At 45.2% G+C, this 16,172-nt stretch overlaps 1 protein-coding gene across 1 annotated transcript in view; it reads left to right on the top strand.

Annotated features, from left to right (window-relative positions):
- Window positions 1–15,616, top strand: part of LPAR1 (lysophosphatidic acid receptor 1) — a gene marked incomplete at both ends in the record, with an annotated part of 48,599 nt that extends 32,983 nt beyond the window's left edge. The window contains one exon of the mRNA XM_082013422.1: window positions 15,315–15,616. Within this exon, the coding sequence (XP_081869548.1) occupies window positions 15,315–15,616 (302 nt within the window). The remainder of the gene's footprint in view (window positions 1–15,314) is intronic.
- Between the last annotated feature and the right edge of the window lie 556 nt (window positions 15,617–16,172).

The raw sequence follows: 16,172 nt of genomic DNA on the forward strand, positions 1-16,172 counted from the left end.
ATCTGTGCTCTTCTCCTCCCCTCGTAGTTTGCGGAACAGCTGGTAAGAACCCAGCAGATCTGAAGCTGCTTGTGCTGGTTGGTTTGGCTCTTTATTATTTGAGCCACAGCCGTGATCAATCCCTCAGCTACCAAGTCTGCCTGTTAAAGACAAGCAGATGGAGGTATGGGCTTTTCCTACAGCACTGAAATGGTCCCTCTGCCTTGCTGCATTCATCCCTAATTTCGCTATCTTGCCTTTGTTATGGCCACTGCTCTGAGCTCTGCAGAGATACTGTGAGAAGCCAACAAGTATCACCAGGAGCTTTATATGAAGTCTAGCAAAGGCTGATCTGAGTTCGCATCAGGGCTCCTCCTTTATGCACCACCCCTCGGCACTGCTGCTGTGTTGGAGTTTACCTCAGTGTTGCCTCAATATTCCTTTTCATTGTTAAAACATTTTAAAATGAGGTCAGCTCCAGTTGGCTTCCTTCAGTGTGTTGGTGAATCGTTACGGGTTTTTATGTTTTTCTGAAGAAGAAAAAAAGCTCTGTATTTCATTTAGAGCAGCAGAGGTACTTCTTGGAAGTAATTACTTTGCTGAGTAGGAGAATTTTGGAAGCAATTTTCTTACAATGTACTAATTGCTTTTTTATCTTTTTTTTTTAACCCAGAAACTCCTCAGTGGAGGGCCTCTTGCCTCAAAGGTCTGTTTATCTCATGCAGCTTCCCGTTTGCTTTAGGTACAAGCCCTCAAATATCTGCTAAAAAATCAACGGCAGAAATCTTGCAAATTCATATATCAGTATGTCTGTCTGAAAAGAATCTGACTTAAACTACTGCAAGCAGTACTGAATTAAAACATCTAAATGATCCTGCAGGCACTGTTTTGGGTGTGTGCTGAAGGAGGAGTACTCGGTGTAGGTGCCTTAATTAGCTGGCATTGAAATAAAACATATTTCCTGTGTCCCCAGGTTCCACCTCCTGGACATGTGCTGGTACCATTGAGCAATCCTGGTGGGCACAGCCTGTGTGCTTGGTGTTTTAGGGTTTTTTAAGATGGAGCAATTCGGAAGCTGGCAGCAGGAATTTGAGGTGTCTTTTTCAGTCATCTTATCCCTGTTTCACCCCTTCTGCTAGTCCGTCAGTCCTCTGCCTCCTTATCCCGGTAGGTGAGCTGCAGACCTGTGCAGCTGCTGAAGGTAATCCAGCTGGAAATTGCCTTCATGGTTTGGTAGCAGTCTTGGTCCTTCCGTTCCTCCTTCACTGGGGAACAACAGCTGGTGTTATGCTAGTTAGGTTCTCGATTTTGCAACCTGTATCCATGATCGCAACCCTGCTAAAATTGTTTAAAGCAGGAGGATGTAATACAGTAGACGGCCTCCACATACTAAGACCTTCTTTTGAGGACTGAAAACCTTGCAGCAACTTCTTGCGGTTTTCCACAGAGAGTATGGAGGAGCCTTTTGTTTTTCTTTGAGCGGCCTGCTGTCAATGCAGCCGTACCATTTGCCACTGTTTTTACAACTGCTTCTGGAAGTCAGTGGAGTTGCAGTTTCTTTGGTGGCTGGCACCTTGCTTATATGCGGTCTCTTTTCTTGGAGCAGGCAACCTTCATCTCAACCAACAACCCAACCCTTCATCTAGAGCCTGTTCCCATGGAGTGGTCACGGCAGCGTGCCCTGCAGTTGTGTCCAGTGGGCATAGCGTGCAGGATCAAACAGAGGGGATTAGGTGGATCTAAGGGCCATTTGGAGCATGCAGAACAAATTAGGCTTGCTTTTCAGATGCCACCGCTTTGTCATTCTCTGCATGCAGTCTCAGGCTTTCCAAGCATGAAGCAAATGCTTTCACAGGTGTCTTCTGCCTCTGGCAGCCTCTGCTGTGGTCTGCACTGTAAGATCTGCCACATCTGATCAAACTGTTACTAGCGGTTATTTTAAAAAGTGAAGTACTGCCCTGCCATAGGTAACGTGAATTGTGGTGATAATGTGCATTATTACTGACTGGCTCAGTCCGCGTCCCAGAGAATTGTTTAAAAGGCCTTTTGTATTTTGAAAACTTCTAGACAGTTTCATTCTCAACTGCCAAAGATTTGACACTGAATGGCATTTCAACCCCTTATCCCCCGAGGACTGACGTCCCTGGCAAGCAGAGGGTGCTGCAAGGGAAGGCTGCTCAAGCTCTCGCCCTGCGGGAGCAGCCGCTCCCCGGCCGGTCCCAGCGGAGCGCTCGGGCGAGCAGTGCCACGCGCTCTGCCCGCGCAGCAGCTTGCCTTCTCCGTCTCGCTGTGAGCGACGGCTGGCTCCCCCGAGTCTGAAGACAGGTGACAGTAGAAAATAATTGTCGTCACCTTTGGCAACCTTATTAGAGAGGCCAAGAGCCCAGCGGGAACAGAGACGGTTCTTCCGTGCCCAGCAGCAGAAGATACAGGACAAAGCCAAGCTGCAGTTGAGGCATGCCGCAGAGAAAGCAGCAATGTTAACGCCTCTTCCTTCCTTGCTTGGTAGATAGGCTCTGGATTTAGATGACCTTTGTCTGGCACTTCTCATGAACACCCCTGAAAGAGATGAAGGTGGCTGGGAATCAGCACAGTTTTGGCATTGAAAGTATTTCAGTGTTCTGCTGCAATACAATTGCTCTTTCATGAGTAGGTGGGAGTAAGTAAGTGAGCTGAAAGAGAAGACTTAGTGCCTTTTCTTTTTCTTCATTATTATTGTTCCTTTTTATCATAGCCAAAATCTACAGTCTTGTATGGGGACACTGGAGCAAACTTTGTGCCAGAGGTCAAAGGAGTCACATCCTCAGAAACACGCAGATTGAGCAACCTTCATAATAGTATGATAGTGCTCTTTTTTGTGGCTTCAGAGGCTATTTATATAGAAATCTTTAAGCCACAGTGACACAGGATGTGGTGCTAACACAGTAGCTAAAAGGCAAGTGCTATTCTTGGACACTTTTAGGTGCCATACTTTGCTTAGCAGGGGTTAAATTTAGAACGGGAGAGCGGACTGCCAAAGGTAGAGCGCAGTTCCTGAAAACCAACTGAAACATCAGGATCGGTTCAGTACACGAAATCAAACTCACATCTCCAATAAATGCACGAAATGTGGGGAAACTCAGTCATAGTGAGAGGAGGCATACTCCATGTCGCTCGTCTAACCCAGAAGTAGCTGTAATGACTAACCCTTTAAGTGGATGAAACTGGGGTTCCCTCATTTGTAGTGATGAGGGTGTGTAATGCCTTCTGAATTTTTCACTTGCTTTGGTTTTTGCCTGCTTGTCCTGACCTAATGACATAAAACAGAACCCTGCATTCCCAGGGTTTTCCACAGCTGCATACTGCTGAGAGACAGGGCTAGTTGAAGATGCACATATTTTTTCCCCAGCATGATGCATGGTTTGGTAATGTGATTCTTGAAGCTGTGAGTTGAAATAAAGGCTAAATTTTATCAATGCTGTCTTCTTTGTTTGCCTGAAGATTTTAAATCAATATAGATTCTGTAATGGTAAACACAAAGGAAATCATGGAGAAGCTGCCACTGCAATCCAGATATTTACCACCAACAATGAAACATTTCCAGACTTGTTTGTTGTATTTCCCATTTTAAGCATGGGAAATACTCTTGTTACCGCAGTAAAATTATATATTGCATACAAGGGTAAACACCCTTCTGACCAGGAAAATAGTACCTACTGTACACTGTTTCAGTCATTCTTTTCTGCATGAGTGTTTTTAATAAATCCAGAGACTGGCTCCATAGAAGTTGATAAGATACTTGTCTTTCATTCTCCCTGACACCTAAGACATAAGTTACAGTGTAATGGCATTTTGTCCAGATGGGGAAAATTAGATGTTCCAGGCGAATACAGAGGCATCTCTCAGAACCAAGAGGTAGCTGCATTCCTTTAAACCATGTCTCATCTTCAGTGTTGAAATACAGACCAAAAGCTGTATTTTCTGCTCAAGTTATCAGCCTCATCTAGACAGGTTTAAATGAGTATATATAGAATTAAGTGCTAAAACCTGGGATTTGCCCTTTTGATAAGCTGTCTGAATATACTCACCACAAGCCAAATTTGGGCGGTTCTTCACTCAGCGGTTCCCTTGCGCAGTGCAATGCTGTGGTCTGTCTGCTAGCCCTCTGTTTTATCATTGCTATTAGTAGACACCTTGCTGGTAGTCTGACAGCCTGAGCAACGTCCGTGTGGCCGTGACACTGCTTGGGTGGTGAGGTGTACAGGTGACTTACCGCGGTGCCGTTGTTCACGTACAGTCTGTCCAAGGCTGCTTCTGCTTTAAGGCAGTATTTTGATTTGTTAATAGTCAGATGAGGAGTAGAAAGTCTTTTGGGGGAGGAGGCTACCCTAACATATCCAAAAGACAGACTGATTTTCCAGGAAGATTTATTCTAGAGTGACATCCCCTTAACCAAGAGGGCTTTCCCCCTGTTGTCTACTTTACTCTGGAGCTTGAGCTCTTCATTTTCCCAGAGGAGCGCAGCAGCCATCATGGTGGATTCTGCTTCCTAAAACTGTTTTGTATAACTGGTCTTAACGCACTTCCCTCGAGGGGTGGCTACCACAGCTTAACTAGGTAGCTAGAATCAGATATATTACAGTATGGCTATATAAAAATAGAAGCACACACAGTTTTCTTGCAGTTAAGGTAGAGCTGATATATAATACAGTCATTTTAAGTATCTCTACCTTTTTGTAATGCTTTCTCCTATTCTTCTGTTCACAGTCTGGTACTAGCATGGGAGAAACAATTTTTATTCCTATTAAGGAAGCAGATAGAGGCTAATATTTTTCTTCTAATATTATTGGTTTCATCTTATGTAAGAATCAAAGCAATCCTTTACATATTAAATTGCATCCACCCATGCTTCATTTGGAAACTTGTGTTGAAACTGGAGCTTATCCAAAGATAATACCAGTAACACTTAATGTCCTTAACAACAAAAGAAAATACATTTAAACAATCTCTTGTACCGAGGTTGTTTGAAATCTGCTAAACTGTATTGTTTGAGTGTAGCATTGTGCACATGCCTGGGAAAGTACCAGAGTACCACAGGGGGTATATGGATTTCCAAAGGAAAAGTGGGCAAAACAGGGTGTTTTCACCATGGCCATGAATTATTTTTCTGTGATTGAAAACTGCGGGTACTAGAGAAGCTAGTGAAGCACCCACGCCCCAAGCATGTTAAATATACCTTGCGGGGGCAGGCAGAACAGAGTCTGGTTTGTGAGCCCTGCCTGCAGGGTGCCAGCTGTCCCCCTCCTGCCTCAGATGTCCTCTTGGAGTGAGCCTTCATGTTTGCGTAGGCAGGTTTGCATTGCCACCAGACCTGGTCACCTCCAGCTGCCCCACGTCCGGGACCTGAAAGCCTCACCCAGACCCCTCGGACAGGGTTCTTTTGCCATTCAGGGATGGGTCTGTCCCCCCACCCAGCACCTCAAGTCATGGCCATGTGCAATCAGTGCCCATAAAGAGGATCCTGGCAGAGTTTGGACTAGGGGATGCAAGTAGGTTGCCAGGTATGAACTGAAAGGCAGTTTCTTGCTTCTAATTTTCCCCAGTCATGTGTTGCCTGCTTTTCTTTGTCCCATGTCAGCGTGACCCAGGGAGATCAGTTCCATGAGCCTCAGGAGCCTCTTATGAGCTGGGCTTTTGTGCTCCTTTTCCACCCAAGATACTGCCACTGAATTGGGACTGTAGGAGCATTTGTGTCCATAATAGAGCATAAAGGCTCATCTAGAACTCTTGAAAGTTGAAAAAGACAACAAAATTTCCTCTGTGTGACAGGTTTTTGGCAACAGTGAAACTCCACAGGGACTACTGTTTGTCTTTACACAGAGATAAATACTCAGATTGCTTTGGCAACAGACAGGCTTTTATTCAGATATCTTTATGAATTTAGAAATCAGTTGGAATCTTGACCATTGGTGTTTAATGACTTCCTGTTCTGTTTAAAATGCTTTTTATAGATAAAAGGCTTACTTTCTTCTTTCAATGGGGGGTGGTGGCAGAAGCACCCTTTCTCTCCTGCAATCACAAGATCAGTGGAGAATTCTGTTTTTCCTTAACAACATCTTGATTTGGGGGATTCAAATGGATGAGGATAAATTTCCATGGGCTCAAACTTTTACTTTTGTTTTTGTAACATGGTTTGCACATGCCAGCTTTGCAAGGTGCTCTTTAAAACCACGACAAGCGTACATTTGAAACAAGGAGTTATTCAGACACCTTTGGTTTGTAGGTGTCAGCTGAAAAAAAGTCCTGGTCTCCTCCATTTGCATTAGCACCTGATTTCTCCTTCAGAGCCAAGGAATACCTGAGGATGGCTGGATCAGCCAGCCAGAGACCAGCCAACTTGTTTTGCAGGACTGTGAGCAGCAGGCAGAGAATGACACCAAGAAAGTGTTAACTTGGGCTAGAGTTTAAGAAGCACCTATGAAACAAGCGGGTCAGTTCTGATGCCTTGCTTCTGCCCATGTCTCGTTTTCTCTTCAGTTTGTTTTATTTTGTTATGAGTCCTCCTGAGTCTTTTCTGTATGTTGCTGTTTCAAACTTCAAAAACTTCAGATGCTGCAGGGATACGCAAGGGCTTGGAGACCCATGTGGTATCTGAAATCTCTACAGCTGGTGCCAGGGTCTGTGGAAAGGCCACTCAAGGTCCAGGTGGGAAGACACCCAGCAGATAGGACCTCTAGAAGGAAAGCCAGGAGGCCAAGTGCCAGTGTACCCTGCCTCCAGCATTTGGCAGCAAGCACTCAGGGGCGGCGAGCACAAAGTGCTGCAGAGTGAACTCATGAGGACTCCCATGGCTGCTGTTTATGAGTCCTACTGCAGGAAACCTCCTCTTCATTACCTCTCATCTGGGTTTGCAAACTGACGCAGGAAGAGAAGACCAAAGGTGTTGTCTACCCTGAGAAACAGGAAGGCATGATGGCCGTAGATGCAGTCCCACCAGCTGCATGTATTTTCTGTCTGAGCATCTCCACACTCAGAGATGGCCATCGTGCGGCTAGTGGTGCCAGTGGGGTTGTTGTCAACACCCTGTGAAACACCATGGTGGGTCAGGTGTATCTTCAGTTGGCCCTACGTGCAGCAGGTGTAGATTCAGAATTGTATCTGGTTTAAAAGGAGGGCTTTGACCTAAATATTTCATTGAGGAGTTTGTAACAGTGTGTATTTAAATGGTAAATTATCAGGAGCAATGTGGTGATGTGAGCATTGGAAGAGAACAGGGAGAGCAGAGGCCAGCCTGTAGCAAAGGAGTCTATATGCCAGCAGGAATATCAGTTGTGTTCAAGACTGTATGTCCGTTTAGGAGGAGTTTTTCACTTTATTTTATCTTTCCTGGAAAAAAAAGAAGGTTGTGAGGATTAAAGGGATAAACAGACACAGGTAAAATACTAAACAGTAAGCCCCAGAATGAGGTGAAGCTGACATGCACTGGAACTTCACTCTTTGTGGGCAAGGCTTGCTGCTCCCAGCCCAGCTAGAGCACAGAGAGAGGCCCAAAGAAGTTTTCATGTTAAGTTGTTAGCATGCTTTAAACTGGTTAAACACTTCAAGAGGGAAGCAGCCAGGTTCCTCAGAGAGGGGGTGATTTGTTGACAAAGATAGTCGTGCCTTAAACTCTGAATAAATTCTGTGCACAGGAGTTCAAAGGTGAAGACAGATGTTTGAAGCAGACGCATACTGTATTCCTGCTGGGAAGGCGAAATATGTTTTGGAGCAAGCCATGATTTCTGTGTTCCTACACAATCCGGCCATTATTTTGTACAAAGTCTGACCAAATTCAACAGCTCAAAATCACAGAACAGAATTCAGAAAGAGGTTGGAGTGTGCACATGCATATAGCTGTGGAGAAGGTAGGAAATCAGGGAATGGATGTAGTACTAGCAGAAACAGTTTATTTAAATATCCCTTTTCAAAGCATGGGTGCACTAGACTGAAAAATCTGGCAAACCTGTCAACTTGTCATGTGGAGTTCAGATTTTGGAAAACTGAGGTCAGGATTTTATCTATAACATGCACATTCAGAGCTATTCAGCTCCTGGGAGACTAGAACAGGCATTCCCCGGGATGGGGCACCTATAGTGTTGTGAAAGACAAGCTTATAGCTCATACCACTCGGCTCCTCCCTTTTGGCCCCGAGTTGTGTATTTTGTCTCATTTGCTTGGGTCCTTTTGCTGCAAATCAGCTTATGAGAAGTGCATGTAAGACACTGTTGCATGAATATGAATGTAGATTTTATTTAGCTTTGCTGTGTTTCTCATTTCCTATTTTACACTGCTGGAGATATCCCTCCTTCCTTTCACACGCAGTGCCACCAGAGAAATGTTTGGCTTGAAACCCAAAGGGGCCATTGCGTCAAAGTCTCCCAGACACATGTTAGAGAAAGCAGCATTTTGCACTCAAACAAAAACTGCAGGAATGTGGTACGAATCTTTCACTCATTCACAATTCACAGATCTTCCTTAAATAAAGACACCTTAAATAAAGGAAGAGGGTTTGATAGCACCCTTTTCAACAAGACCATTCTTACTGGCATGCTGCATGTTGCTCTCCCTTGCCTGGGGTATTTTTCAAGGACGGTATTTCACTGGCATCCTCCCCAAGCCTTTTGGAGTCTGTGGATGGAGAGGCAAGGCTTTCATATCTGAAATTCTGCAGAATTTGCCAAATTCAGCATAGGATTATTTTACATTTGTTAATCTGGTCCATATGTGGTAGTGACTTTTTTTTTCTTCACATAAAAATTCCATGGGTGGAAGCAAACCTTACCCCAATGCTGACTATTTCCAGCAGAAACTACAAAAAACAGCAACAACTGTGTTTTCATCCACCAAGAACTATAAGCTGTATTGTAGTAATGTTGTGGCAAAACTGGGGAAAATGATGTCAGACTAGAATTAGAAGAATTACTCCTACACTCTGTATGTTTACAGCCTGATAAATGATCTTCCTGGACCTTTTGCATACACGATAACTCAACATTCATTTTAGATTTCATTCTCTAATATTTGTATCTGGGGAAAACAACACATAGCTGTAAATAAGGACTATTTCATGCAGTACTTATCTCTATTCATGCTATGCACAAGATAATACACAGTGTGATAAGGAGGGTTATTGATACAGCTTACAGATGGCTAGGGCATGAAGAAGTGCAGTTGTGTTGCAGCTGATGAGCTTGCTCCTCAGCTAGCATAACAAGTGGCTTTCCCTGCTGACAGTGGATTGTACTGGGACGTGGAAAATGACAGGCATTTCTGTAGCCCTTTTTGGCTATGGTTTTGTTCAATGAAGCAAATTGTCTTCCCAAGGCATTGCTTTCAGCCTCCAGAAAGTGCAGCAAGCCCCTTCTCCCTGTTGGTAACCAACAGTGGTGCCCAGTGTCCTCTCCACTCTTGGCCACCCTTGTCCCAGTGGAAGAGGGGGTGTAGCCGCCCATCACAAGTGCCGCTCTGAGAACAGGAGGGGATTTGGAGAGGACAGCGGGTGAACAAGGGGTGGGGGGCAACAGCAGCAGAGTGTAAATGTCCCTGCGGGTCAGCTGGAGTGGGTCTTTTCTGTCTTCGACATGATAGTGCTTTATCCTATTTCTGTAATCTTAAAAAAACTGCAAACACAAGCAAGATCCTTTTTCCTCCTTCTCTCCTCTAACTTCCTGAAAGAGGTGCTTTCCATATTTTTCCCCTCCCTATGGACTTCTCCACATAAGGAATTTGCAGGGTCAGTATGCGGCCATGCCAAAAGACAGTAAAGTCACGGTCAACACCCAAGGTGGGTGGAAGAGGGCACACAAAAAGGACAAAATATAGTTAAGCGGGAGAAAAAGGGTGTTTCAGAATAGGTGTACATTGACAAGAGCTGCATCCCACCAGCGCCTCCAAGGCACAGAGGTGTGTTTGTTGGCATGAGCAGAAGCACTTCTTTTGTTTTGCTGTTGCAAGTTAGAGGAAAATAAACATTCATGGAATAAACACAGACTTATGCTGTCCAAGGCAAAAGGCAATAAAAAAAAAAAAAAAAAAAGAAGACGAGAAAAGGTGCTGCTTAGGAAATGCTTTACCTGCTAACCTGAGAAGTTTCATGAGTAGCCGTCCAGTCTGGTCACCTGGGAGGTGACCATGTGTGGGTCTTTGGCATCCAGGCTGGGTGTTGGAGGCTGAATTGCATCCTTGACCGGCTGCCCACCGCTGGGGGCACAGGGACACCATGGCCCGGGGCAGCTGCTGGGAGAGGGACAACAGGCAAGCCTTGGGGTGCTCCTCTGTGCCACCCCATGCCAAGGCTGGCCCCAAGCAGTCCCCAGGAGCTGGGTGCCAATGTGCCTCCAGCAAGTTGCTTGTGAACTTCTTGCATCCTCCCCAGAGCAAAGCCTAACACTAAAATACGCTGCAGTTGATCAGTGTCCCACTAAAACAAGGCTCTTTTTCTGTCTGCAGCATCAATAAAATCATTTAAGCTGCAGCCCTAGGACAAAGCTAGACCCAATGTTCTTGCCATGCATGTAGCAGGATGGTTGCTTGGAAATCACTTCTCCAAGCCTGGGTTTGGACCTGTGCAGCATCTGCCTTTGAAAAACAAAAGAACACTCAGCAAGACAAACTGACAGTGTTTTTCCCCCTCTTTAACCTCTTTTCCACTAACTATATCAAATCGTCCGGGTATGTCTGCTTCTCAGAAGTGGACTCTTACTTGCTTTGATTCTTACGAAGTTTTTGTAAATACAGCCATTTAAGACAGTCTCCACCAGTAGGAAAAAAAGTCATCCTGAATGATCAGTACTTAGTGGTAAAATAAATCAGCAGGCATGCTTGACTGCAGTAGCACAGAGGTGTTCTGTCACTGAAGTACAGCTTTAAATTAACATTTCTTCTGATTTAAGAGGCTGTTTCTATTGTACCCTTTTTTGCTAATTTATCTTTCTGTACTGTCTGCAGTTTGTTGTGTTGATTTTGCAAACATTCCTGAGAGGACCAAGGACCTAGTAATGAGTGACTAGTTTGTCAGTGTTTATTCTCATGTCGCTTTTTTCTTTCTGTCACTGGTTTTTGGAGTTGTTTTCTCTTTTGTTTTTCTAGTGACTCATTTTTGTGTGATTTATCATGGTTGGTTTCATATGCTTACTCCCCACAGCAGTTTTTACTCTCTTGCAATCAAACCTGGCTGTGAGACTATGCCACCCTTACCCAGGAGTTTCCAAGCATGCAACTGCCTTGGAAATACCATCCTCACTGGTGCACCAGAAGTGGGTTCAAGTCATACTGTGATCATTGAAAAGCCCCCAGTGGACTTCTGCCACAATACAGCAAGACAAACTATGCAGGAGGAGTTGGAGTTTCAGCCTTGCGTGAGAGGTATCACACAGCAACAGAAAATGAGATTAACATCATGACTGCTTTGTTGTAACTCAGATTTCCAGCTGTAAAAAGTGCTTCTTAGTCTATAGGGACCCTTCCCCTTTTGTGTCCTTAAATCTTTTTAAAAGGTGTAGTGCCATTTCTCCGGTTCCCTCAAGCTTTCCTGTCTCATGGCTAGCCATTTGCCTCTCAGCCTGATGGCCATTTCTTCCTTACCCGGCCCCCTCTTGCCAGACCCACAGGGCAGACCTTGGCCATGCACCATAGGAATGTTCCTCCTGCTGCAATTGAACAGCTCAATCAGCTTCATGTGGTGCCAGTGCCTCTAAGGACTGACAGAGTTGGAGGTGCCACCCCACAGTGCTGTTTGTCGAGGCAACGGTGCTCTTCAGCCACCCAAGGTCATACCACCTGCAATTTTATTTGGGCATGTTGGGCTTTCCTAGTGCCATGGCATGGCAATGACATAGCCACGACGATGAGCAGATTTGATTCACTCAATGCAATAGATGTGCTTTATATGTCATTATAGCATGGGGCAGCTGCTGGGAGAGGGACAACAGGCAAGCCTTGTAAAATGCTAAGATGCACCTGGAAATTACAGTAGTTTGGGCTGCTCTCAATTCTGTTCCTAAGCACAAAAATACACCAATATTTTGGTGTATGCTTAAGGCATTTCACTACATGGCAGCAGGAAGTTTTTGGATCCTGTTTCATTAGATGTGATATTTTTAGGTCTTCATTCTTGGTGAAATCAATGCACAACAGATTTCTGGAAAGGGAAGAATTTAACCTCAGTTGTAGCTTAGTATCACTTTACTTTGACAAATATTCCAAGTAAGAAGCAGAAAAACTACATTTCAAGACTTTTTTCCTTCCAGGGAGAGAATTCCATGTTTAACAGGATGTTTCCTAAATCTGAAGTAATAGGAACCCAACAGTTTTCTGTTCCTTGCATTGCACCTAACTCAAAAATGCCCTTAGCATGAGTGATGCTTTCCAGTATTTTCCAGGGTACTGACAGTTAAATAACAAGTGAGAAAACGGAGGCATTGTTTGTGTCACCATTTGCAAGCACTTAACTTAATAAGCCGCAGGAGCCATTAGCATGGTGGGAAGTTTTGGTAGGAAAATCCCAGGGGCTAAAGTAAAACAAAACCCACTAGACTGAATGGGGCTGTCTTCAATGGCTTTTACTTCCCAGTAACAAATGAGCCGTCTGTTCGGAAGCTTGAAGCTAGCCCTGTTCGCACAAAAGTGCGGTCATGGGTGCTATCTGCTCCCCTGCTGCCACCGCTGCTGGTGGAGGAAACGGGTTGGAAAACCAACCTGCTCTGCGGCTGGGGACCAGGGCTGCGGAAAGCCCACACTACCCAAGCGGGTCTGGAGCTGGGCAGCTGGGTTTCTTCTCCTCTCGACACCCTGGCTGCCAGTGCGTCACTGACCCAGCTCCAGGCCTGGCGTGAGCAGCAGGGTGACTACTTGCAGCATAACAGCTTCCATCCTCTTCCAGAGCTGGGTGACCCTTTGTTTTTATCTTTTTTCAGTGCAACATGAGCTGCCCAGAGCATTTAGTTACTTGCTAAACTGCAGGCGACTTTTTCTTGAGTGCAACCACATCAAGCTTCAGCGTATAGGTTATTGGACCTGAGATACTCGGGAGCGCGGACAGGCTGAGAAACTCCACCTGAGAGCAGTGTCCAGTGGGCTGCATGTGGACTTTTGTCAATGGCGTTGGGGCTTTCTCCGGGGCAAATGCCTACCTCCTTCATCATAATGCTGCTTGTTGTTGCCACTTTTAACATACCCAAAAATGATAGCAACAGAGTGTTCTGTTTGGCATATTTAGTTTCTCAACAACAGATTTGAGAGAAAAAAGAAACAGCAACCAAAAAAAGAAAACTTGTTGGAAAATTGGAAGCTTTCAGTTGCATCTTTGAACAACACTATGAGAGCTTTCCTGTCAGCTCCATTGTTCCCACATTGGGCTTTTCTGCTACAGGCCTGGTGAGGATGCTGTCATCATCTTTTGTCCTTGACTGTAGATTCCATGACTTGCAGTGTTCCCGTCTCTGATGTTGTTCTCCCAAGGCAGCTTGTAATGAAGAAAATACACGCTCAAGCTGGAACAAAGTCCACCACTGCCTCAACTAGCTAGGAGGTTGAACACAACACGCACAGTTTCAGCAGCGAGCAGTTGAATTTGAAAGATTGTCTTGGTTTCTGAAGAAACCAGCTCAGCAGGGCTGCTGCATGCAGAGGGCAGCATCTGTATCAACCCGGACAACCCTGGAAATAAAGAGATGCAGAAGGGATAAAAGACCATAGTCCTTCGCATGGGTTTCAAATACGCTTTCCGAGGACTGCTGGAATCCAAAAGAGCTGCAGACAAAAGCTATGAAGTGGATTCATGTGTTTGATGCCACCTCGGCGTGGGAGAGTTTCATCCCCATGTTGTAAAATTGCTGCCAACCCCTAACAAAGTCATTTGGCCAACGACATCGGTGCTTTGTACTGGCAGCTGGCAGTTTGCCTCCCAGCTTCTTTCCCTTTGTGAGCTTTGTTGGTTGGCAAAGTGATAGGCATTGAGTGGCACTGTGGCATCACTGGTTGCAAGCAAGCTTAGTTTAGAGATGCATTTTGGTACACAGAAAGCTTGTGTGTTGTTGCCTGGTTGGCAATCAGTGCCTGTAGCCTGGCACACCCTGCATGTTTGCAAAGCTCTTCAGAAAATGTTCTTCTGTTTGACCTAGGTGGGTTTGGTATCCAAATGGAAAGGTGTCTGCACAGCTTACAGACGCCACAGTCCAAGCTGGAAATAGCTGGCACCTTCTTGGAAGGCACACCAAAAAGTCTGCATCCTGCAGAAACTGACTGTAGTCAGCTGCTAGACCTGCAGAGAGCATCAGTGCAGGAAAAACAGAGTATGTTAATAAATGAATACCACTGTGACAGGAGAACCTGCCTGAAAACAGCGCTCACTGGGTAGTGCTGGGAAGCCCTTATTGCTGTTGCCTGCGCCAAGCCTGCCTGCTGGTGATAACACCATCAGTCTGGAAAATCTCAGTAGCACCGTCTTCGTCCTGACATGATTGGTGTGTGTAAGGGCTTCTCCAGCCATGCTTATATTTAAAATGTCTTTAACCTTGCAAGGAGTTAGCATCTTCGTTTAACTTGGTACTCCCAGCAAAGTGCAAAGCGTTTAATTTCATTTCTGCATTGAAGTCCAAATTTTGTTCTGGGCTTTATCCCACTCAGAGCTTTGCAAAGCAGAGAAGGGAGGGGGAAGCATTTTAATCAGGGTAAGGCTCTTTGGCATTTACACTGTTGAAGCCTGAGGAGCCTCTGAATTTTTGTTGAATAGAGCCCTAAGAAAAGAAGTAGATCTGTTGAAGGACGACATTTCGGTGCAAGAAGGATGTGTGTTTAGGACTTTCCATTACATAATGGGGCTGAAATGGATTAACAAGACCCAGGCTTTCTTTTTCTTGAGAATTGCTGCCTGCACCGCTCTTTTTCTATTACTGATGCTTCAGTCACAGCACTCACAGAAAGGTTTTCTTTGTAGTTGTTAGTCTGAGAAGTAAATTGCAGCATTGTTTCCCCTGATCAAGAGATTGATTAGTCAGAGGTCTCTAGCTGAAGGGAAAAAATGTTCCTCATTATCAACTTTAAATGCAAATGTATTTGCCAAGCAGAGAACATTTCAGATGGTGAGTGGGGGGGGAATGCCTTGCTCTTTTGATGTGCTGCCCATAACCATTTACAGAACTTTGAAAGGCAGCCCTCTCATCAGGTCATTGAAGAAATAGTGTGGGAATGATACTCTTGAAAGAGAAAATTAAATGTTGCTGCTTCCAGTGGATGGTTCTCATAGAGTTTTGACAAGTAATGGTGCATTAGTATATTTGTGGGTTTTGTTGTGTTTTGTCCACTCTTTCTCTTCCTAGGTGCTTTCATAATCTGCTGGACCCCAGGACTAGTCTTGCTGCTCCTCGATGTTTGCTGTCCCCAGTGCAATGTCCTGGCCTATGAAAAATTCTTTCTGCTTCTGGCAGAGTTCAACTCCGCCATGAACCCCATCATCTACTCCTACCGGGACAAGGAAATGAGCGCAACCTTCAAGCAGATCCTCTGCTGCCAGCGCAGCGAGAGCGCCAACGGCCCCACCGAAGGCTCAGACCGGTCAGCATCCTCGCTCAACCACACCATCTTGGCTGGCGTCCACAGCAACGACCACTCAGTGGTGTAAAACCGCAGCCAGCTGCACGGCCAACAAAGAGCAGCGGGCTACGCCATGGAGCAGGGTGGGTGCACAGCCCCAGGGAAGGTAACCCACTCACAAGGTTTTCTCAAACACTAATGGACTACAAGTACTTCTTTTCCAGGGAGCCCAGCACACCGGTGCAGTCCACCCTGTCCATAGGACTGGCCATGCTGCAAGGCCTTTGATTTCTACTTTCAAAAAGTAGAAGGCAGATGCCTTGTGGCGGAGGTCATCAGTGGCCCATGGAAAGCCTCGCTGAGACTTCGTCAGACTTCGCTGCGTCTTGGTGCCAGTCTGAATCAACTCTGATTAATTAAGCTTATACCTGCTTCACTGCATTTACATGTAGCCACTTAGTCTTTTTAAAAAGGGAGTAAAGGGGATAAAAGTATGCCTATCATTTAATAGACATGTAATATTTATCACCATCAGCATGCTTGTGATGAACATTTTCTATGCAGGGAGTAAAACTGTGCTCTCGTCTTCGTATCCTTAGCCACACTGCCATAACTACAGTAAAAACAAAAGTACTTTTTTCTAA

Source organism: Phaethon aethereus, assembly GCF_964289735.1.
Source record: "Phaethon aethereus genome assembly, chromosome: Z".
NCBI classification, from domain to species: Eukaryota; Metazoa; Chordata; class Aves; order Phaethontiformes; family Phaethontidae; genus Phaethon; species Phaethon aethereus.